Genomic DNA, 25,570 nt, shown 5'->3' with positions numbered 1-25,570 from the left:
ATCTATCCTTTGGGGTGAGTGGTGTGTTGAAGTCTCCTAAAATGAATGCACTGCAGTCTATTTCCCTCTTTAGTTCTGTTAGTATTTGTTCCATATATGCTGGTGCTCCTGTGTTGGGTGCATATATATTAAGAATGGTTATATCCTCTTGTTGGACTGAGCCCTTTATCATTATGTAGTGGCCTTCTTTGTCTCTTGTTACTTTCTTTGTTTTGTGGTCTATTTTGTCTGATATTGGTACTGCAACCCCTGCTTTCTTCTCGCTGTTGTTTGCCTGAAATATGTTTTTCCATCCCTTGACTTTTAGTCTGTGTATATCTTTGGGTTTGAGTTGAGTTTCTTGTAAGCAGCATATAGATTGATCTTGCTTTTTTATCCATTCTATTACTGTGTGTCTTTCGATTGGTGCATTAAGTCCATTTACATTTAGGTGACTATTGAGAGATATGTACTTATTGCCATTGCAGGCTTTAAATTCGTGGTTACCAAAGGTTCAAGGTTAGCTTCTTTAGTATCTTACTGCCTAACTTACCTCGCTTATTGAGCTGTTATATACACTGTCTGGAGATTCTTTTCTTCTCTCCCTTCTTATTCCTCCTCCTCCATTCTTCATATGTTGTGTGTTTTGTTCTGTGCTCTTTTTAGGAGTGCTCCCATCTAGAGCAGTCCCTGTAGGATGCCCTGTAGAGCTGGTTTGTGGGAAGCAAATTCCCTCAGCTTTTGCTTGTCTGGGAATTGTTTAATCCCACCATCATATTTAAATGATAGTCATGCTGGATACAGTATCCTTGGTTCAAGCCCCTTCTGTTTCATTGCATTAAATATATCATACCATTCTCTTCTGGCCTGTAAGGTTTCTGTCGAGAAGTCTGATGTTAGCCTGATGGGTTTTCCTTTATAGGTGACCTTTTTCTCTCTAGCTGCCTTTAAAACTCTTTCCTTGTCCTTGATCCTTGCCATTTTAATTATTATGTGTTTTGGTGTTGTCCTCCTTGGATCCTTTCTGTTGGGGGTTCTGTGTATTTCCGTGGTCTGTTCAATTATTTCCTCCCCCAGTTTGGGGAAGTTTTCAGCAATTATTTCTTCAAAGAGACTTTCTATCCCTTTTCCTCTTTCTTCTTCTTCTGGTACCCCTATAATATGAATATTATTCCTTTTGGATTGGTCACATAGTTCTTTTAGTGTTGTTTCTTTCCTGGAGAGCCTTTTATCTCTCTCTATGTCAGCTTCTATATGTTCCTGTTCTCTGGTTTCTATTCCTTCAATGGCCACTTGCATCTTATCCATTCTGCTTATAAATCCTTCCAGGGTTTGTTTCACTTCTGTGATCTCCTTCCTGACATCTGTGATCTCCCTCCGGACTTCATCCCATTGCTCTTGCATTTTTCTCTGCATCTCATCCCATTGCTCTGGCATTTTTCTCTGCATCTCTGTCAGCATGTTCATGATTTTTATTGTGAATTCTTTTTCAGGAAGACTGGTTAGGTCTGTCTCCTTCTCAGGTGTTGTCTCTGTGATCTTTGTCTGCCTGTAGTTTTGCCTTTTCATGGTGATAGAGATAGTTTGCAGAGCTGGTACAAGTGACCGCTGGAAGAGCTTCCCTTCTTGTTGGTTTGTGGCCTTCCTCTCCTGGGAGAATAGCGACCTCTAGTGGCTTATGCTTGTCAGCTGTGTGCAGACAGGGCTTCTGCTACCTGCCCAGCTGCTATGGAGTTTATCTCCGCTGTTGCTGTGGGCGTGGCCTGGCTGGAGCTGCTTCTCCAAAATGGTGGAGCCCCGTTGGAGGGGGAGTGGCCGGGAGGCGATTTATCTCCATAAGGGGCCTCTGTGCTCCCTGTTGCCCAGGGGGTTATAGTGCCCAGAGATCCCCAGATTCCCTGCCTCTGGGCTAAGTGTCCTGTTCTGCCCCTTTAAGACTTTCAAAAAGCCCTCTCCAAACCAAAACAACAACAGCAACAATGAAAGAGAAAAAAAAAAAATTAAATAAATAATTTTTTTAAAAAAAGAAAAAAGGGAAAAACGCACGATTTTCTTTGTCCTCAGGCGCCTGTCTCAGGCACTTGCTCACCGGTCTTGCTGCCCTGTTTCCCTAGTATTGGGGTCCCTGTCCCTTTAAGGCTTCCAAAAAGCACTCGCCAAAAAAAAAAAAAGACCACTCCCGTTTCTTTGTTCTCTGGCGTCGGCCTGCTGCCCTGTTTCCCTAGTATCCAGGACCCCACGCATGCACTGTGTCTGCGCTCTGGTCTGGATGGCTGGGGCTGGGTGTTCAGTAGTCCTGGGCTCTCTCTCTCTCTCCCTGCTGACTCCTCTCTACCCACCAGGAGCCGGCGGGAGGGGTGCTCGGGTCCCGCTGGGCCGGGGCTTGTATCTTACCCCCTTCATGAGGCGCTGGGTTCTTGCAGGTGTGGATGTGGTCTGGATGTTTTCCTATGTCCTCTGGTCTCTATTTTAGGAAGAGATGTCTTTGTTATATTTTCATAGATATATGTGGTTTTGGGAGGAGATTTCCGCTGCTCTACTCACACCGCCATCCTGGCTCTGCCTCCTATATCACCATATATTAAAACCTGAGATATATATATATATATACATCATTGTATTTTTAAAAAAAACTATATTTGGATCTGCTGCCTGGTCTACTTACCTTCCATGATTCTTTGGAGAGCTCTCCTTTATTTGTTCAATTTCCTTATAATTATATATATACTAATGTTCTATATCTGCCTTTTTATTTATAATTCCAACTAGAATGAAATTTTCTAAGAGAAGAGATTGAGTATTACTCATTTTGCCTACGTTCAATCCTCAAAACATAAAAGATGCTCAGTATATACTGAAGGAGTATGAATCATGGTATATGGCTTGGCATCAGATATCTAACCTGAAATAACATTTCCTTGACTAACTTTACTCTTTGTTTTTTGATATACTAATCATCAATGGCTATTCAACAGTCCATTCCCTATAATAATTGCAGGCTAATAATAAGCAATGGGCTCTTATTCGATTTTAGGACTAATAGAAGCAGTTCATTCACAAACAACTAAAAAGTACATCAAGTTGAGATATCAGTGGCAAAATATACACCCTCTTAATTGCAAAGTAATATTTAATTTTTAAATATATTATTGCTATACCTTTGTCATGTCTAAGACAATAGAAGTCTGAGTAGAAGATAAAGGCACATTGGGGAAAAAGATGGCATTGGTGGTATGATATAAAAAAGTACATATGAGGTTACATGGAATTAAAAGAACCATATCTATCTTATCAGCTATTGCATGCCAGCAGTTAGTACAGTCCCTGGTACCCAGTTCAATATATATTTGCTGAATGAATGAAAGCTATACTGTAGATTTTCTAGCTGATAGCTACGTGGCTTGCTTCAGAAGAGATTCCATTTTGTAGGAGAGAAATATCTTTTTAACTCTGACCTATCATTTATTTAATTGAGTCATTTATTCAACAGACATTTCTTAAGCATTTGTTGTATTCCATAGTTTGCCATACTTTGAATTTGAAAACAGTAAATAAACAAAACATGACCTAGGAGAATTTAAAGTCTGGTGAGAGAAATACATATGTATACAAATATTTGCAATGCAGAGTGATAGTTGTATAAAAGGAATATATATATATATAGTGGTCTAATGACACAATGGAGTAATCTGCTCAGCTTGCTATAGGACAGGGGATTCAGAAAAGATTGCCTCAAAAATGCATTTTAAAGGATGGATAAAAAGTTTGAAGTCCCCTATAAGCTACCCACTTAATGTACTATTTAATTTGTTGTGATAATAAAAATGTTATCTTTGCTCTGTACACTTGGCTTGTAAAATCTATTTCTTTTTTTATGAAATCATTTTGTATGCTTTGCTCATTATTAGTCCTCTACTATTATATTGGTTTTATTGCACTCAAGATTCTTAAAAACAACAGCAAAAATAACTCTGAAATAGCTGTCATTGAGAAGGTAACAGATCAGTTAAATATTTATTTATGTTTTTAAAAATAAAATGTCTTTCTAGGTCTTGAACAAGAGAAAATAATTTAAGGAGTTTCATGGTTTTAAATTAGGCTTCTTATAATATCAAAACTGAAAAACTGAAAAGCTATCTGTTCAACAACACAGTTTCTTCATCATCTTCTCAGTTTTTAAAAATCATTTGTGATGCAAAGTAGGAAATAGCTGATTTTGCTCTGCTTCCTAGAGAATCGTGCTCTCAGTCCTTGAATCTCATTCACCTGGAATCAACAGGGGTGCTGTCAAGGAAACTTCCCACTGGCAGGGGTCAGTGCACCTTTCCTCCCCTTTAACTTCTTAGAGGTAGAAACAAAACAATGTATGCTTTCTATAACATGGAAAAGTAGCCACTGGATGAAAGTTGTATTAAAAAAAGCCTGCTGGTAATCCAAACTCTGGGTGATTAAAACTGCTCCTGGATTTGATTTAGGGATATGGGAGTGAAATGGGACTTTTTTTTTAAGTGCATTGTTCATTTTCTATCTGGAAGCAGTGCTTCAAATCCAGGTTTCATTAAGAAAAAGTAATTAAAAGTATGTTGGTGGGGTTTCTTACTATTACTATTGTTATTGTGGTAAATGAGAATCAGTATCAAGCAAAGCTGAGCATGCCTGCAACACAATTTCTAGAACACAGTATAATTCACATTCAAAATGAGTGACTGTCCTCGTACGGAATCCACTCCATAGATTCCCACAACACTCCCAGCTTAGTGAATCCCTAAGTGAAATCTCTCATTGAAAATTCAGTATGACTGTTAGCCAAGTATCACATGAGCTTCTCTATGTATAAGACTGATAGTCCTCAAGTAGAAATGTTATCATACAATTCAACAGCTCAAAATTCTTCAGAATTTCCTTCAGCTAAAATGCTAAACTCTTTTTCATTACAATGGAGATGATAATTCTATCTGTCCAGAGTTCCTGCTTCAATTCCCACCACTCCAGGCCTCAAACTTCATGGTCCAGCAAGATTTATCTAGTTTTAGATCCTAGAATATATGCCATGCTCTCTCCTTTTTTCATACCTTTGAATATATTTTTTCCTCTACCTAAATGATGGTCCTTTTTGGTAAAACTTTGTTAAATCACACTCCCTTGTCCAGACAAGGATTTTTTTTTTTTTTTTGAGAGGGCATCTCTCATATTTATTGATCAAATGGTTGTTAACAACAATAAAATTCAGTATAGGGGGGGGTCAATGCTCAATGTACTATCATTAATCCATCTCAAGCCTAATTCTCATCAGTCTCCAATCTTCTGAAGCATAACAAACAAGTTCTAACATGGTGAACGAATTCTTACATAGTGAATAAATTCTTACATGGTGAACAGTACAAGGGCATTCATCACAGAAACTTTCGGTTTTGATCACGCATTATGACCTATAAACAATCAGGTCAAATATGAATATTCATTTGATTTTTGTACTTGATTTATATGTTGATCCCACATTTCTCCCTCTATTATTGTTATTATTTTTATTTTTAATAAAATGCTGAAGTGGTAGGTAGATGCAAGATAAAGGTAGAAAACATAGTTTAGTGTTGTAAGAGAGCAATTGTAGATGATCATGTGTGTGCCTGTAGACTATGTGCTAATCTGAGCTAGACAAGGGCAATAAAACATCCACGGGTGCAGAAGCTATCTCTCAAAAGAGGGGGGGTGAGGTTCTAAGCTTCACCACTGTTGTTCCCCGATTTCTCACCTGATGGCCCCCCTGTGACTGTGCCTGTCTTAGGTTATTCCTCCCTTGAGGAGTCTTACCCGTCTCTGGCTAACCAGTCATCTTCCGGGGCCATACAGGGAAATGTAAAGTTGGTAAGTGAGAGAGAAGCCATATTGTTTGAAAAGGTTAGCTTTTTACTTCTTTGCAGATTTAAGCCCTGTGGCTTCTATGCCCAGCACTTGTCTCAAGGTATCTTTACCACCTGGAGGAATTATGATACTCGGTAAATTCGATATGAAGCACGAATTCTATTTAAGGGTTGTAATTAGGAAGGAAGAAGAAGAGCTATAGATGTAGCATATGGAAGGAAACATGGGAGGATTGATTATTTCTTTGACATATCTTCTTGTAGAGTACCTTAAGTATGTATAGGTTTTAAACTGCTAACTAATTTGCACACACATATTAACATAATAGGAATACGGTGACATAAACAAAGCAAATCTATAATTACCAGCCATCTCCAGTGAAGCCAAGAAAACCATTTAGGCACCCTAGGCATTTGTGAAAATTTATCTATGATATGATGGATATTGTCCAACTGTACTTGAACAGTCTGAGAAAAATCAGACAAATTAAAGCAGCCCATTTCTGGGATCTGTTCACATCCCATATGTTCTTTTAACCGTAGATAGTCTATAGTCATGAGATTTTGGAGTGCTACAACTTGCACCCCTCCCAACTCCTGGTTGAGTTCCAACAGTACAGATCCGGTCAAATTCGTTGTCTCACTGTATGCACATGCCAGCCTAGACATCTCCCTCTTCATTCCTATGGCAAGTCCAGGAGACGGTGGGCTGGATGCAGCCACAACCGCAGCATCGTCCAGATCCCTGTGGAGGCTTTTTGATGATCATCCCCCGGCACAAGTCCTCCAGAGAGTGCTGATGCTGGAAGCTCCTCCTCATATCGTATCTTAGTTCATTTTCTGGGTATCCAAGCTAGGCCTTGATCTTCTGTTAGTCCATTTTGGGGTTCTGTAATTTGGCTGCTGTTTTGTTACTTCAGTTTTCCCTTTGTTCCTATACTCCTCAGATGAGTGAAATCATTTGGTATTTCTCTTTCTTCTCTTGGCTTATTTCACTGAGCATAATACTCTCCAGCTCCATCCATGTTGCTGCAAATGGTAGGATTTTCCCTCTTCTTATGACTGAGTAGTATTCCATTGTGTATATGTACCACATCTTCTTTATCCATTCATCTACGAATGGACATTTAGGTTGCTTCCAATTCTTGGCTATTGTGAATAGTGCTGCGATAAACATAGGGGTGCATCTGTCTTTCTCAAACTTGATTGCTGCGTTCTTAGGGTAAATTCCTAGGAGTGGAATTCCTGGGTCAAATGGTAGGTCTGTTTTGAGCATTTTGATGAACCTCCATACTGCTTTCCACAATGGTTGAACTAATTTACATTCCCACCAGCAGTGTAGGAGGGTTCCCCTTTCTCCACAGCCTCGCCAACATTTGTTGTTGTTTGTCTTTTGGACGGCAGCCATCCTTACTGGTGTGAGGTGATACCCCACTGTAGTTTTAATTTGCATTTCTCTGATAATTAGCGATGTGGAGCATCTTTTCATGTGTCTGTTGGCCATCTGTATTTCTTTTTTAGAGAACTGTTTGTTCAGTTCCTCTGCCCATTTTTTAATTGGGTTGTTTGTTTTTTGTTTGTTGAGGCATGTGAGCTCTTTATATATTCTGGACGTCAAGCATTTATCGGATCTGTCATTTTCAAATATATTCTCCCATACTGTAGGGTTCCTTTTTGTTCTATTGATGGTGTCTTTCGCTGTACAGAAGCTTTTCAGCTTAATGTAGTCCCACTTGCTCCTTTTTGCTGTTGTTTTCCTTGCCTGGGGAGATGTGTTCAAGAAGAGGTCACTCATGTTTATGTCTAAGAGGTTTTTGCCTATGTTTTTTTCCAAGAGTTTAATGGTTTCATGACTTACATTCAGGTCTTTGATCCATTTTGAGTTTACCTTTGTATATGGGGTTAGACAATGGTCCAGTTTCATTCTCCTACATGTAGCTGTCCAGTTTTGCCAGCACCGTCTGTTGAAGAGACTGTCATTTTGCCATTGTATGTCCATGGCTCCTTTATCAAATATTAATTGACCATATATGTTTGGATTAATTTCTGGAGTCCCTAATCTGTTCCACTGGTCTGTGGCTCTGTTCTTGTGCCAGTACCAAATTGTCTTGATTACTATGGCTTTGTAGTAGAGCTTGAAGTTGGGGAGTGTGATCCCCCCTACTTTATTCTTCTTTTTCAGGATTGCTTTGGCTATTCGGCGTCTTTGGTGTTTCCATATGAATTTTTGAATTATTTGTTCCAATTCATTGAAGAATGTTGCTGGTAATTTGATAGGGATTGCATCATATTTGTATATTGCTTTGGGCAGGATGGCCATTTTGACGATATTAATTCTTCCTAGCCATGAGCATGGGATGAGTTTCCATTTATTAGTGTCCCCTTTAATTTCTTTTAAGTGTGACTTATAGTTTTCAGAGTATAAGTCTTTCACTTCTTTGGTTAGGTTTATTCCTAGGTATTTTATTCTTTTTGATGCAATGGTGAATGGAATTGTTTTCCTGATTTCTCTTTCTATTGGTTCATTGTTAGTGTATAGGAAAGCTACAGATTTCTGTGTGTTAATTTTGTATCCTGCAACTTTGCTGTATTCCGATATCAGTTCTAGTAGTTTTGGAGTGGAGTCTTTAGAGTTTTTTATGTACAGTATCATATCATCTGCAAATAGTGACAGTTTAACTTCTTCTTTACCAATCTGGATTCCTTGTATTTCTTTGTTTTGTCTGATTGCCGTGGCGAGGACCTCCAGTACCATGTTAAATAACAGTGGGGAGAGTGGGCATCCCTGTCTGGTTCCCGATCTCAGAGGAAATGCTTTCAGCTTCTCACTGTTCAGTATAATGCTGGCTGTGGGTTTATCATATATGGCCTTTATTATGTTGAGGTACTTGCCCTCTATTCCCATTTTGCTGAGAGTTTTTATCATGAATGGATGTTGAATTTTGTCAAATGCTTTTTCAGCATCTATGGAGATGATCATGTGGTTTTTGTCTTTCTTTTTGTTGATGTGGTGGATGATGTTGATGGATTTTCGAATGTTGTACCATCCTTGCATCCCTGGGATGAACCCCACTTGGTCATGGTGTATGATCCTTTTGATATACTGTTGAATTCTGTTTGCTAATATTTTATTGAGTATTTTTGCATCTACATTCATCAGGGATATTGGTCTGTAATTTTCTTTTTTGGTGGGGTCTTTGCCTGGTTTTGGTATTAGGGTAATATTGGCTTCATAGAATGAGTTTGGGAGTATTCCCTCTTCTTCTATTTTGTGGAACACTTTAAGGAGAATGGGTATTATGTCTTCTCTGTGTGTCTGATAAAATTCCGAGGTAAATCCGTCCGGCTCCGGGGTTTTGTTCTTGGGTAGTTTTTTGATTACTGTTTCAATTTCTTTGCTCGTAATTGGTTTGTTTAACTTTTGTGTTTCTTCCTTGGTCAGTCTTGGGAGGTTGTATTTTTCTAGGAAGTTGTCCATTTCTTCTAGGTTTCAGGCAAGGATTTAAACACACAATTTTCTTTTATCACTGAGGTTTGTACATGCAACGTTAGTACTCCTAGGATTGTATTATAATTATTTAAATATCTTTCCTCAAGTCCAAAAAGAAAAAAAAAAAAAGGTTCGAACAGGATGCTCTTTATTTTTCCAGAATTTAGTGCAGCATTTGGCCAATGAAAGTGAGCCACAAACATTTTCATATATGCATGATATTGCCTATATGTGGAATCTAAAACAGCTAACTCATAAAAATAGAGTAGAATTGTGTGGTTATTCTGTGAGTGGGGCAACTGGGGATATGTTGTTTAAGGGTACAAACTTGAAATTAGTCGATAAATTAAGTCCTGGAGAACTAATGCAAAACATAGTGATTATGGACAATAATACTCTGTTATAACCTTCAAAGTTGCTAAGAGACTAGATCTTAATTGTTCCTACCACATAAAAGAAATGATAATTATGTAATGTGATAAGAGGTGTTAACACTATGATAGTAATCATACTGCAATACATGAATGTATCAAATCAAATAGTTGTATACCTTAAACTCACATAATAGTGTGTATGTCAATTATATTTGAATAAAAATAAATTTAAAAATATATGCATGTATGAATATTGTCCACTAATACTGTATTTACAATGCACATAAGAGGAAGACTAATGTTAGCTGCTGTTTACTGAGTACTTAGCATGTGTCCAGCCCAGTGCTTCATCTCCAATTCTCACTTGCAGCCCTGCCAGGTAGATTAAAGTTATTTCCATTATTGCCCTTGAAAAAAATGAAGCTCAGAGAGGTCAGTCGAGTAGGCCATTGTCATCCAGCAGAGCCAGATGTGAACCCGCCTGTCTGACTCCAATGCCTGTGCTTCCCCTGAGATACCCGGCTGCCCTTTGATTATTGTTAAGATCCTGCAAGACACAAATTAGATTTTGATTTAATCTTTTCCATTCCTTTCCAGCTCCAAGTACAGCCCAGTACGGAATTACCGGGAGCGCTGACGTTCTGTTCTCCTGCTGGTACCTTGTGTTGACACTGTCCTCTTTCACCAGTATATTCTACCTGAAGAATGCCATTCTACAATAAATTTAAAGACCCATAAAAGGCTTTTAAGGATTCTCTGAAAGTGCTGATGGCTGGATCCAATCTGGTACAGTTTGTTAAAGGCAGCGTGGGATATAATCAGCAGTGCTTACATGGGGATGATCGCCTTCTGTAGAATTGCTCATTATGTAAATACTTTAATTCTACTCTTTCTTTGATTAGCTACATTACCTTGTGAAGCAGTACACATTGTCCTTTTTTTTTAAGACGTGAAAGCTCTGAAATTACTTTTAGAGGATATTAATTGTGATTTCATGTTTGTAATCTACAACTTTTCAAAAGCATTCAGTCATGGTCTGCTAGGTTGCAGGCTGTAGTTTACAAAAACGAATATTGCAGTGAATACATGATTCTTTAAGGCTGCAATACAAGCATTCATTTCCCTGTTTCAATAAGAGTCAGTCCACATTTACAAAGACGCATTTTTTCTTTTTTTGATAAAAAAGCAAATAATATTGCCTTTACATCATTTCTTCAAAATATAACACATATCTAGATTTTCCTGCTCGCATGACATTCAGGTTTCAGGAATGAGCCTTGTAATATAACTGTGCAGCTCTGCTTCTCTTTCCTGTAAGTTCAGCATGGGTGTGCCTTCATAAAATACTATTTTTCTCTTCATCTACAATGAAGAAAAATGTTTTGCCAAATCCTACAATTTGAAAGCAAAAATAATCCACAATGATGTAGTTGAACTATATCTAAAGAATGAAGGAACTCTTGGACTGTAAAAACTTCTTCCCTCATTATCTGTGGGGTTTGAGAATTTTGCCCCTCAGGAACTCAGTTTTGTGATGAAAAACAATTTAACTAACATAGTACAAGTAAATTTACCGAATGATTTCTTTAGTTGCAGTTACATATTAGATCCACTTTGGTAAATAATTCCCTTTGAAAATGCTAGCACAGTCCATCCAAGGGATTACCTACCCATACAGCATCTTTCCCTGTCACTATTCCAAGACCAAATGTTTAAGATCGTTTCTCAGAAAGGACACAAAGTCTGATCACCTAATATTACATGAGTTGGTAAGCACTCAAAATTAATTTGGTTCTGTGGCAGGTAACTTGGTATGATAGATGCAGTACTTCCCTGGACAGGAGCATTTTGCATATTTTCCAGCTGAAAACATCTCTCAGTTGACAGTTTGGATTGCATGTTACATAAAAAAATTTCCAAAATATATTATAATAAATATTCCATACTGGTATGCAGCACATCAAACCCTGAAAGAACTAATTCTCTAATAAAATCTTCTCTGTAGCTATGTAAGCTCGAACAAATAAGGCCAAAAGAAAGAAAAAGAAAAAATTACCCTATTTTATTTCTTCTGACATGCTGTATGTAAGATGTGATCAAATGAAGACGCCAGTGATGAGAGTATCAATGTATGTTAATTATTAAATTATGAATATTAAATCATTTAAATCACAATGAATGAAAACTACATTTTTGAAGGAAAATGCTGTTACTCTATGAAGTATTATATTACAGGAATAGCTTGATGGTTTTACTCTTTATTGAAAAAAGACCATCACCTTGAAAGCCATTATACAAGTTTAATAAAGCTAACAATTTCACTACACTTAGAGAGATTTCTGCAAATAGCCCCCTTTTGCAAGTCATAATAATTATAAAAAACTACTAATAAAGTTTGATACAAGAAATTTTGCAGAGGTTGTACATATTTACAATATCTAATATTTTGCCATAAAAGAGATGGCTTGAAAATTGTGATTTTTTTCCACCTGAAATTTAGGCCCAAAGTGCACTATAAATCTATTTTAATTAGAAAAATGAATCCCAAATGAGGAGGCATAAATATACAAGGTTTTCACATAATGGCAATAATATGACATGATGCTATTAAATTTACTCAATGTAATAATTTATGACATTATTTTGACTGAGTATTAAAAACAGGGTTTTTTTTGAACACATGGCATTTTAACTATGATTATTATTGACTTGCTTTTTAAATATTCTTTGTGGAATTGGTAAGTAAACTACAATTTTTTGCTTTCTTTTTTGTATTGCAGCTTTAAAGTGGCACACTCCATAATAATCTACTTACTAGAAATAGTGGTGCTACCACAAAAGTGTTAACCATCAGTACCATTGTTTGGGAGAAAGAAACATAATACATACTATACAGTGACCACTTTCCTAGAGTTAAAAATACCTCCTCTTCGTAAGGTTTGTAGGGTAAATGTGAGGTAAATCGAGGTATAAACTATGGATGAACCAAATAATTAGTTCAAAGTGTTGTCATGATTCCGAATTTGTGGAGTCTGGTGTTTTTCCCATAGAATGTGACAGAAGTACAGTCATAGCTCAGTAGCTATATGTATTTGCCTTTATGTTAGAAGAGACTTTCTTGAGTGACATTTTTAAATAGAGGAGGTATTCACTATGTTTTTCTGTATCACAGCAGCATTCCTAGTCCTTAGGCCCCTGAACAGAGTGAAATCATGAGTATTTATGAGTTCAATATTGTTCAAATAAGGCTACAGTATTTGCTTTTTTGTGTGAATGTATTGCATATAATGTTCAAGTAGATGATTTTACATTTATGGACATATGAAATGTCTGATTACTCCATTTTATCAGTCCTGACTGTACAAGATTGTTGCAATTTCAGAATAGCAGTTTTATGAAATTGATTTATCTTTTGATCTGTAACAATTTTTTTCTAGCTATTCATTTCAGCATTATGTTTCCACAAGGTCCATTTGTGGGACTCTTTTAGTTGCCCCTGAATTTTTGTTTCAAAGAAAGAAGAAAAATAAAGAGTACTTGAGAAAGGAGAGTGGAAAGTAAAGGGCAGAAAAGGGATGGAGGTAAAGAGAGAGAAAAAAGGGAAGGAGGAAGAAGGATGAGGGAAGGAAGGAGAGAAGAGGTAGGGAAGGAAGGAAGAAAAGAAAGAAGAAAGCAAGGAAGGAGGGAAGGGAAGAGCTAGAATAGGGTAGTTGATTTAATTTGTTTGCATTCTTGGTTTAACTCCAAGTGGTGTAATTAAGTTTTACAATAATCCCATTCAAAACATAAGTCCTGTTACACCATTAAGTTCCCATTGTACAGCAATTACATAAAGAAAAGAACTGCCCAAGTTATATTATTGTGTTTTGGTGGGGACACTAAAAGATCTGAGAGAGAGAATGTCAAAGTTAAAGCCACTTTTGCAGGGTGGGAGGGATTAAGACTTAACTGAAAAATTAATTCTTCATCATAACATTTTAGCTATATCTAGAAAGTAGACTGGAGAACTGAGAAAATAACCAGAGTAATTCTGGACAAAATACGTATACAAATACCCCAATATGTGAACCCAGAAAGCTCTGAGAAATTTATCAAAGCCAATCATCTATATTGATCAGATTTATTGAACAATTGTTAATTTATCCATTGTACTTAGCTTTGCGACACAGCCAAAAGTTACCTATTTAATCTTTTCAATAAAAATTGTTTTTTGAAATTCAGAAGTGATTTAAAAAGAGGTCAGGTTTTTAACTATTTATTGAAGTATGTGGATGTACAGTATTTCAATAGATATGAATATGAATAAATGGTATGCCTTAAGATCCTTTGAATATGTATTTACTTTAAAGACTGGAAAAAAGCTCTTCCTGTCTTTTAGTAAAACATCCATATTTCATAATCTGATGTAAAATATATTGTACTGTTTCCGATAGGTGAATATAAAGTCAGTTTATCAATTAAAATATGTATTTGACTCATTTAAAAAGTATTAGTTCACGAGAAAAAAGGAAGAAACAATAATTTAACCATATTTCTACTATTTCCTTCTTTATTTTCCACTGATCCACTGTACTACACTCAATTCTTTCAGATACTCCAAAGCAGTACAGGGCGAAAATGTTAGATGCTATAGTTTCAAAGAGTTCCACATTGTAGCCTTTCTCTCTGTTACTAATTCACAAAAGGGTAGACAAACTGAACTACATCTAGCCTAAAGAAGTTTTCTGGAGAGATCTTATTATCAATTATTTAGAACTTTTACCTGCTGAAATGCAGCAGAGTTAGCAATAGAGGCTGATGGTAAAATTCTGTTGGTTTTATAGGCTAAGCATCTGAAAACTCAAATGCCTAAAGGAGTCAAGCAGATAATATAATTTGATAAGCCAACTAGGTATAAAACAGGGAGTATATACTCTACCTCAGAGCATTCAAATATGATTTACTTAAAAACACCTAAACACCTTGCTTTTCAAACAAAATGTGATTTGGCTGAAAACCCTTAATTTCTGATTGTTATAGTATATAAATGAGAGCCACCCCATATGAATGATTTAAACCCTCTTCTCCAAATCTGTCCATCTATGATGTTCAACTGAATAAAAGGGAACAGTACGATAGATAAGCAAAACAAAAAACCATACAAAAAGATCCATGCTGTTGTAATAAGCTATTCTGAAATATGGGTGTCATTGCTAGTCTGGAAAAACCATATCTACCAAACCCTTTCCCTGACAAAAAAGAAAAACACACTAATAAACATCTGATTTTCCCACTGACTCATTATTTCTCCCTTTGTAACTTGTATTGTGCACTCAATCACATGGAAACAGAAGTATTGAGTCTCAGACCCTGAAAGCTACCATGCAAAGCAAAGCTATTTTCTCTCCGAATGTAGTATGTCAGAACATGGATATTTCAAAATGACATGCAGGTATTTGGAAAATAGTTGTTTGCATTAGTCTGTCAGCCAAAAATTTAAGAATTTTAAGAGAAAAATTTCTAAGAATAATTCATTCAAGATAGCAGAATTTGATCTAAATGCCAAAGAATCAATGTACTTCCCCTGAAATTCCCAAGAAGTATATGTCTTTACATTCACATGAACTTTTTTCTAATAATTCCAACTTTACTGAAAATATTTAGGAATTGACATCTCAAGTGGGAGGAGAAAAAATGGCAAATGCACCAAATAAATATTTTGTGAAATAAAATGAAGTTTTGTTGTTCCCCATGGTGGTCCTACAGGCAAGAGCTGCACAGGCTGTGGAAGCTCAGGTCAGCCAGGTCAGCTCCCGCTGTGCTGTGATGATGCCCTGCAGCCACTCTTGCCTGTGTCCCAAGACTCACAGCCCCTCACCCAGCACCCATACCAGGGAAAAAAGAAAAAAGAAAAAGAAAAAGAAAAGAAAAAAGAAACAGCCTGGAATGCTCAAAAGAAGACAAAATGTCTGGTTCTTAAACTTGTTTTTTCAGACATAGATGGCATAAGGATATTCATTGTCTGTTCTTTTAGGACATTGCCCTAATGTATTTGACTGATAGAACATTTTCCCTGTACCCATCCCCTGCTGTAAAAAAGTATTTAAGCTGTTCCCAAACAAAGGGGCTTTGGAGCAGTTTATCAGAACACACTGATAGGCTGCTTACCAGTCATGGTCTTCAGTAAGATGCTGAATAGACCCATGTTGATTTCAGTTGAACTTTCTAATCTTCCTGGAGAGAAAGAAAGGAGGAACAGTTTTCAGTCTTCTCCCTAAAAACTCCATGCACAATAATCCTAGGTAAACTAGCACAGCTTACTCAAGCCTTCAGTCTAAGAAACATGCTCCACTTTAGAGACAGATGTGGCAGCTAGATTTAGTCCTAAGTCACAACTATTTCTACCTTGCATTTTGTAAGGCACTTAGCAGTCATTGCTGCTCTGACTTTTGCAGTACTTTGAAATGGCATTATTGTCATGTATTGATGATGTAAACTAGATTAGATTCAGAAAGTTTAAGTATCTTGTTGAAGATCACACTTCTACTATTTGGCATATTTGAGCTAAATCTGTAATGCTGGAACACTCCCAATTTGTTTTTACTTCCATTAGCCTTCTTAAGACTAGGAAAAGGATGTGATCGCATTATTAGCTTCACAAACAACTATAGGTATACTTACATTTATATATAAGTAACTCATGTGTATATATACATTTTTTTTTCTTTTTTGCCATCTCTTTATTTTCCAGTGCTTCCAGAGAGTATGGAGTTTAAAGGCAAATCACATTATATATCTCAGCTAAAACTCTTAGGGTGGGAAATTGCCATTGGACACACAGCAGTTGGTAATATTAGATCCATCACACCAAATGGAGGATCTCACCATAATCCTGTGTATCTCTCAAAAGACCAGCCAAGTTGTGGACAATCCGGTGACTACTCCCAGGCATCTGCAATCAACAGAATTCTTAGGAAAATAGAGATCAGAGTACATACACAAATTTTTTTTAATTCACAATAGAATTCTGATTTTAATCTTAAGTGATGTTGTTTGAGCGAATTTATATCAAAATACTCATTATACTCACAGCTGTTTTGTGTTGGGGCAGTAGAACAAGAGGGAGATTCTAATTTTGGAAATTAAACTGTATGAAACCTATGGAATACATTTGTATTTTGTTGTCAAAATACAAAAACAATACAGATCCTGTGAACATCACTCTTTAGATTGAAAGAAATGAAAAGCATGACTTTCATACACATCCAAAACAAATATATTAATTCATTAATGTACAACCAAGTAAAATGCTACTAGCAGTAAAAGGAAACCCAAAGAACAGACACATTTATAATCAAGAATGCTGAAGTTGGTATGCTAATGAAAGCAAGACTGGTTTCTTCCAGAGAAAGGAAGAACATGCAATTGAATATTTAACCAACAGAATTTATTTACATGCCTACAGATAAGGACTATTCCACCTTAGTATCATTTATCTACAACTTGTAAAATATTTCAAATGCAGTGAAAGGTAGAGTCCCCATAGAATAGGATCAGGTAACAGAGAAGGGTATGTTCTAAATAATGTACCGCTTTTCAATGCAACACAAATATTTCCTTAAAATGATGAGATGTAAAAACCTTACAAGAGTGAATTCTGTGAATTACCAATATTTTGAGGTTTGATAATATAATCTCTATATAATGACACAGAAAAAAACAAGTTATTTTTTAATTTAAAACTGTACATTCATTCTCTCTATTCACTCTTTTTTCATTTTCTTCCTCATTCCACAAACCATTACTCAACAGTTTGGACATACAGAAGAGAAGTGAACAATTAAAACATAACAAGAACCCCCTTGCTTCAAGAATCTACCTTTGGACACTTGTTAATAAAAGAAAGTCTTTCTGTCATTTGGAGAGAGGGACATTTAATTCTGTGATAATAGGAATTTAATACAAAAATAAAAATAAAGAAATAGTTGATAACAATATTTCATCAACTCAGATACAATTGTATTGGTGAAAACATTACAAAAACCAACTGCAAGAGCCAAATGGTCTGCTTCCACTTAATGCTAATGAACCCAGTCTTTGCACAGATTTTGGTTTGGTAGGAACTACAGGAGGTAGCATGGTTCATTAGTCTTCCAAAGCTTTAAAATGTTAAAGGAGGTGGTTTTGCTCCTTCATTTCAAATGAATTGCTAAAAGCAGTAGGTCGTTCCTCAGTAGAACTTTGAATTTGCTAGTTTCTTCATTAATTTTGACCTTTTTACATTGAAAAAAGTTAACTCTACACTAAACCACAGCAGACTTCTACCTCCTGCAGTTTTGAATTGTGCTTAAACAAGTACTCCAAGAATTTCCTGAGAAAACTTGGGGATCATATTTTAGAAAAAGGACTTATAAAATATTCGTTGGAAATTATAATACGCTAGTAATAAAGAGCAAAGTTTTCCTGATAGTTCTAAAGCATCCAAAAAGATCCACAGGACTCTTACATACTTTTCCAAGTAGTTTCATAAATGTGGACTATGGTGGCCCTGAAAATTGACATTTCCCAACCATACTTTTGACAAGTGACCTGACAAAAATGTGGTCAATGGCTCACTTGTGACAAACTCCTTGAGAATTGTTGCCAGAGATTTGAAACTGCTTCAGGCAGATGTCTTTCAAAATGATACACATATATACACAAATGCAAAGCTGCTTTGCTGTCAGTGATCTGGAAAATAAGCTTGCAAGCCAGCCATGTGGTATTCTGGATAATTCAAAAAAAAAAAAAAAAGAAAGAAAGAAAAGAAGAAATGATACGGTGTAGCCAAGTTTCTGTTTAAGTTTCATTTGCTAAGATTTTAGCATAAGTAACATCTTGTGTTTCATTAATCAAAAGATGGCACCTGCTTTAATGCTGACATGGAGAAAAACAGATTTTCTTTATTTTGAATAAAATTTATTTCTGGAAACATATCTTTCCTGTTGATAAATAGATAACTAGTTTATGTTTTTGAAAGTCTTACTGTCTAATAACTTTAAATGTTATCAAGGAGAAAGACTGAACTTTCTTTTTTTATTAGGGTATCACTAATATACATTCTTATGAAGATTTCACATGAGCAATACTGTGGTTACTGCATTCACCCATGTTATCAAGTCCTCCCCACATACTATCAGCATACTAAGATGTTATAGAGTTACTGCTTATCTTCTCTGTGTTATACTGCTTTCCCCGTGCCCCCCCCCCCCACATTATGTGTGCTAATCATAAAACCCTTAATACCCTTCTCCCTCCCTCCCCACCCACCCACCCCTTTTCCCTTTGGTAACCGCTAGTTCCCTCTTGGAGTCTGTGAGTCTGCCGCTGTTTCATTCCTTCAGTTTTGGAAAGACTGAACTTGAAAAAAATTTTGGAATAATTTTTTTCTGGGATATGTACATTTCCAATTTAAAGATAAAGTAGTATGTGTGTTCAGAAATACCTATTCAGCCATAATTCAATCTTAACAATATATTAACAAAGCTTTTAAGGTTTAATATGTGACAAATGTGTATCTCTTATCAGGTAACATAAGACATATAATGATCTCCATTTTTATGTTGAGGTACATTCTCTGGCTAATATAATTTCAAGAAGACTCTTTCATCTGTCGATTTTAGATATTTCAAAAATTAAATTTTAATTTGGATGGAAAAGACATTTATCTTAACCTTTGTCCCATAACTTAAAATGGTCACATGATATCCATCCGCTCATTCATTTATTCATTTTACAGGAAAATGTGCTAGGTAACCTTTAAAGGGCCATCTAAAAGCTATTGTCTGGGACAGTTAACCTGGATGTTTGGAAGGCTATCAACAAACTGAGGAAAAGGCATATGTTTCTCTAATCCTTTCTTTAGGAATCCAATTTCATCTTAAATCTGAAAAAAGAGACAATGGGAGAGGGAGAAGGAGGTGGGAGGGGGGAAAGAAAGATGAAAAGAAAGAGATAGAGAGAGAGAAAATAAAAGAAATTAACAATGTATGTTTTAAGTAGAAAGATAAGACAAGAGCAGCCAGGGAAAGGGAAGGGGAAGATAAGGTTCAAGGAAAAAACTCCCAGTTAGGAGGTCTCACCTGAAGACAACAAAAGCTTTAAAGCACAGGGAGGTAACTTCTTGCCTATGGGGACCAGGCCAGACTGGTCCCAACCAGATCACAATGCACACAGTGCAGGCACAATTGAACAAAACTAAGAACCACCCAAACCACACTTTATTATAATCCTTAATAAAATAAAGTTGCAATTTTGCTCCCCTACCCCTGCGTTTCTGTGTACATTTTGGGAAAAGACATGCTCACCAAGTAGAGCTGTCGATCAAATGACCTCAATCTGTCAATCAAAGAGGCACCTCCTGGGTAGGACATGATAAACAGGCCGTACCCTAAAAGATCAGGGCCTTTGCCTACCTTGACTCTAGCCCACTCCTCCCTTGGGGTATATTGAAATAAAACTTTCACTCTGCTTCCCTACTGTGTCTCTGACTTTCAATTCTTTGTTTCGTGGGCACAAGAACCGAAGAGAACAAACTTGACACATATGTATACTTGATACATATGCAACATTGTGTATTTTCTCCTAGAAAAATAGTAGAAAAATGTTGCCAAAGAAAGACTTACTTCCTGTGTGTGTGTGCACACGTGTGTGTGCATGCGTGTGTGTGTGCACGCATGTCTGCACATGCATGTACATGCATGCATCTTCTGGTGTGTGGACTTTCTGCTACCTAGATCTATTGTGAAAAATATCCTCTCTTTGCAATGTGACTTCAGTTTCCACGTCTATTATTAGTAAATACAGTGATGTGAATAAAGGTTGCTATGCTATATTTTCCAAGTTGTCATTCCTCTTGTTTCTTTTGAAGTTTAATTATTGCTCATTCTAAAATTAGATTTTTGCAGTATTTCATATCTTTTTCTCAAGAAAATATGACAATATTCCATTTCCTCACATAACATAGTGAAAGAGATATAACCTCCATTATTCTGTGACTTTGATAGTTAACCATGAATTCCCCAAGACAATTGCTTAGTAAGAAAATAAAATCTGAATCTGAATAGGTCACTACTTGATAAATATGCACAGTAAAATAGAGTCAGATCTTCTGTAATTGTCAGGTATAAGCTTTTGGTGACACTTCCAAAAATAAAATCCCAAAAGCCTTGAGAATTTAACTCTTAATTTCAAGCTTCTAGAAAAAATGAAAAATGGTTTTCAAAAGCAAATAAAAATAAAATTTCATTTAAAAAGGTCTCAGTATTTCATAAATCCATGATGTTAGTATATTCTCATGTCATACTCTATCAGGCTTCATTGCAAAAAACAGAAACAGAGTAGCTAACTCGAGCAGAAAATAATTCACTGGAAGAATATTGATTTATTCTCAGAATTATGGAAAACCTAAAGAACAGGGTGACCCCAAGATAGGAACTACAACCAAAAGTGCAGTCAATAGATAGCCACACCATAAAGTCATGCCACAGGTAAGGACACCACCCCCAGAGACATCTGTCACCTCCATTGGAAGCTCAGCTCTAGTGCTGCTATCCTGAGTAATATGTAACAGTTCCCACATCTGCCTCACTTCCCCTAAATCTGAAGTCCTGAGAAGTTGGCCAAACCTAAGTTGATACACACAAGAACAAAGCTGCCAGATGCAGGAAATATTTACACTGGTGAGTTTTAAAAGCAAGAGAACTGTTTCCACTGGGATCCACTCATGGAGACATTTCCAAAGAGGTATGCAGATACTGGCTAGCCTGTTGCTGGTGAGTTTGGAAAAAATTTGTATGTGGAAAGCCATTACACATTTCCTGTCATGCTAAATTACTGACTATTTAGTAAATGTTCTCTTAACTATACTCTGATAAAAAGATCTGACTATGAACTTCATATTTAGAGTCTTCTATACCAAGATTCTTTGGCTGCTCAGTCAAATGAATAGTTGAATAATTCAACAGAATTTAATATTTTATTTGATGTAGTCTTGAAAAGTATAGTGGAGTTCTTAAAAATTCTGAACTTAATATTTCATAAGTACTGAAAATTCAATTTGTCAAGGTGGATTTAGATTTTAGATAGATGACAGACATATAGATTTGGACATATTTTCTCAAGGTGGACATTCCCTACCAGGGGAAAAATGGATCCCCTAGTAGGAGACATTTCTTAATAGGGGAAAAATTTCTTAGCTTTGAGTTTCCCTTTTATTTTTTTTTATTTTTTTTTTCATCTCTGATTTTCTTTTTTTTTTTTAGAGGGCATCTCTCATATTTATTGATCAAATGGTTGTTAACAACAATAAAATTCTGTACAGGGGAGTCAATGCTCAATACACAATCATTAATCCACCCCAAGCCTAATTCTCATCAGTCTCCAATCTTCTGAAGCATAACAAACAAGTTCTTACATGGTGAACAAATTCTTACATAGTGAATAAGTTCTTACATGGTGAACAGTACAAGGGCAGTCATCACAGAAACTTTCGGTTTTGATGACTCATTATGAACTATAAACAATCAGGTCAAATATGAATATTCGTGTGATTTTTATACTTGATTTATATGTGAATCCCACATTTAACTCTTATTATTATTATTATTTTTATTTTTAATAAAATGCTGAAGTGGTAGGTAACATAAAGGTAGAAATGCAAGATAAAGGTAGAAAACATAGTTTAGTGTTATAAGAGAGCAAATGTAGATGATCAGGTGTGTGCCTGTAGACTACGTGTTAATCCAAGCTAGACAAGGGCAATAAAACATCCACGGATGCAGAAGAGTTCCCTCAAAACAGAGGGGGTGAGGTTCTAAGCCTCACCTCTGTTGATCCCCAATTTCTCACCTGATGGCCCCCCTGTGACTGTGCCTGTCTTAGGTTGTTCCTCCCTTGAGGAATCTTACCCATCTCTGGCTAACCAGTCATCTTCCGGGGCCATACAGGGAAATGTAAAGTTGGTAAGTGAGAGAGAAGCCATATTGTTTGAAAAGCTTAGCTTTTTACTTCTTTGCAGATTTATTATGCCCTGTGGCTTCTATGCCCAGCATTTGTCTTGAGGTATCTTTACCACTTGGAGGAGTTATGATACTCAGTGAATTCGATATGAGGCACGAATTCTATTTAAGGGTTGTAATTAGGAAGGAAGAAGAAAAGCTATAGAGGTAGCAGATGGAAGAAAACATGGGAAGATTGATTATTTCTTTGACGTATCTTCTTGTAGAGTAACTTAAGCATGTATAGGTTTTAAGCTCCTAAGTAAATTGCGTGCACACATTAACATAATAGGAATACAGTTACATAACCAAAGCATATCTATAATTACCAGCTATCTCCAGTGAAGCCAAGAAAACCAGTTAGGCACTCTAGGCATTTGTGAAAATTTGTCTATGATATAATGGATATTGTCCAACTGTACTTGAACAGTCTGAGAGAAATCAGACAAATTAAAACAACCCATTCCTGGGAACTGTTCACATCCCATATGTTCTTTTAACAGTAGATAGTCTGTAGTTGTAAGATTTTGGAGTGCTACAACTTGCACTTCTCCTAATTCTTGGTTGAGTTAAAACAGTATAGATCCAGTCAAACTTGTTGTTTTACTGTATGCACAGGCCAGCTTAGATATCTCCTTCATTCCAATGGCAAGTCCAGGAACCGATGGGATGAATGCAGCTACAACTGCACCATCGCCTGGATCTTTGTTGAGGTTTTTTGATGATCATCTTCTGGTATGTCTCTTCCAGAGAGTGCTGAAGTTGGAAGTTTTTCTTCATATCATATCTTAGTTCATTTTCTGGGTAGCCAAATTGGGCTTTGATCCTCTGTATAAACACAAACAGACCCTTTGCCCACACTTTGATATGCCCTTTATACCATTGGGTAGAGAAAGGAATATTATCAGAAAAGTGTACATCCATAGCCGATCATCTGACACCCTTTAAGTGATCAAAATTAAGGATATTTAAGGCATGCATTAATCGTTGATTTACAGTTAGTTTTATCCTATCAGGGAGTAATCCCCCTTCTCTTTCTTTCTTTTTTTTTTTGTTATCTTTAATCTACACTTACATGAAGGATATTATGTTTACTAGACTTTCCCCTATACCAGGTCTCCCCTATAAACCCCTTTACAGTCACTGTCCATCAGCATAGCAAAATGTTGTAGAATCACTACTTGTCTTCTCTGTTTTGTACAGCCCTCCCCTTTCTCCCAACCCCCCATGCATGCTAATCTTAATACCCCTCTTCTTCTCCCCCCCCTTATCCCTCCCTACCCACCCATCCTCCCCAGTCCCTTTCCCTTTGGTACCTGTTAGTCCATTCTTGGGTTCTGTGATTCCGCTGCTGTTTTGTTCCTTCAGTTTTTCCTTTGTTCTTATACTCCACAGATGAGTGAAATTATTTGGTATTTCTCTTTCTCCAATTGGCGTATTTCACTGAGCATAATACCCTCCAGGTCCATCCATGTTGCTGCAAATGGTAGGATTTTCCCTCTTCTTATGACTGAGTAGTATTCCATTGTGTATATGTACCACATTTTCTTTATCCATTCATCTACCGATGGACATTTAGGTTGCTTACAATTCTTAGCTATTGTAAATAGTGCTGCGATAAACATAGGGGTGCATCTGTCTTTCTCAAACTTGATTGCTGCGTTCTTAGGGTAAATTCCTAGGAGTGGAATTCCTGGGTCAAATGGTAGGTCTGTTTTGAGCATTTTGATGCACCTCCATACTGCTTTCCACAATGGTTGAACTAAACTACATTCCCACCAGCAGTGTAGGAGGGTTCCCCTTTCTCCACTGCCTCACCAACATTTGTTGTTGTTTATCTTTTGGATGGCAGCCATCCTTACTGGTGTGAGGTGATACCTCATTGTAGTTTTAATTTGCATTTCTCTGATAATTAGTGATGTGGAGCATCTTTTCATGTGTCTGTTGGCCATCTGTATTTCTTTTTTGGAGAACTGTCTGTTCAGTTCCTCTGCCCATTTTTTAATTGAGTTATTCTTTTTTTGTTTTTTGAGGCGTGTGAGCTCTTTATATATTATGGACATCAAGCCTTTATTGGATCTGTCATTTTCAAATATATTCTCCCATACTGTAGGGTTCCTTTTTGTTCTATTGATGGTGTCTTTCACTGTACAGAAGCTTTTCAGCTTAATATAGTCCCACGTGTTCATTTTTGCTGTTGTTTTCCTTGCCCGGGGAGATATGTTCAAGAAGAGGTCACTCATGTTTATGTCTAAGAGGTTTTTGCCTATGTTTTTTTCGATGAGTTTAATGGTTTCATGACTTACATTCAGGTCTTTGATTCATTTTGAGTTTACGTTTCTGTATGGGGTTAGATAATGGTCCAGTTTCATTCTCCTACATGTAGCTGTCCAGTTTTGCCAGCACCATCTGTTGAAGAGACTGTCATTTCGTCATTGTATGTCCATGGCTCCTTTATCAAATATTAATTGACCATATATGTTTGGGTTAATGTCTGGAGTCTCTATTCTGTTCCACTGGTCTGTGGCTCTGTTCTTGTGCCAGTGCCAAATTGTCTTGATTACTATGGCTTTGTAGTAGAGCTTGAAGTTGGGGAGTGAGATCCCCCCCTACTTTATACTTCTTTCTCAGGATTGCTTTGGCTATTCGGGGTCTTTGGTGTTTCCATATGAATGTTTGAATTATTTGTTCCAGTTCATTGAAGAATGTTGCTGGTAATTTGAGAGGGATTGCATCAAATCTGTATATTGCTTTGGGCAGGATGGCCATTTTGACAATATTGATTCTTCCTATCCACGAGCATGGGATGAGTTTCCATCTGTTAGTGTCCCCTTTCATTTCTCTTAAGAA

The 25,570-nt window shown here is 36.7% G+C and overlaps 1 protein-coding gene across 1 annotated transcript in view; it reads left to right on the top strand.

Moving 5' to 3' along the window:
• NEGR1 (neuronal growth regulator 1) overlaps positions 1–14,980 on the top strand; it is a 923,904-nt gene extending 908,924 nt beyond the window's left edge. Inside the window, exon 7 of the mRNA XM_037024383.2 lies at positions 10,302–14,980. Coding sequence (XP_036880278.1) covers positions 10,302–10,426 — 125 coding nt within the window. The 3' untranslated portion in view covers positions 10,427–14,980. The remainder of the gene's footprint in view (positions 1–10,301) is intronic.
• The last annotated feature ends 10,590 nt before the right edge of the window (positions 14,981–25,570 follow it).

The sequence above is a fragment of the Manis javanica genome, chromosome 4, assembly GCF_040802235.1.
Source record: "Manis javanica isolate MJ-LG chromosome 4, MJ_LKY, whole genome shotgun sequence".
Lineage (NCBI taxonomy): Eukaryota > Metazoa > Chordata > Mammalia > Pholidota > Manidae > Manis > Manis javanica.
The sequence above is the reverse complement of the archived record's forward strand: the minus strand, read 5'-3'. Positions and strand labels throughout refer to the sequence as shown.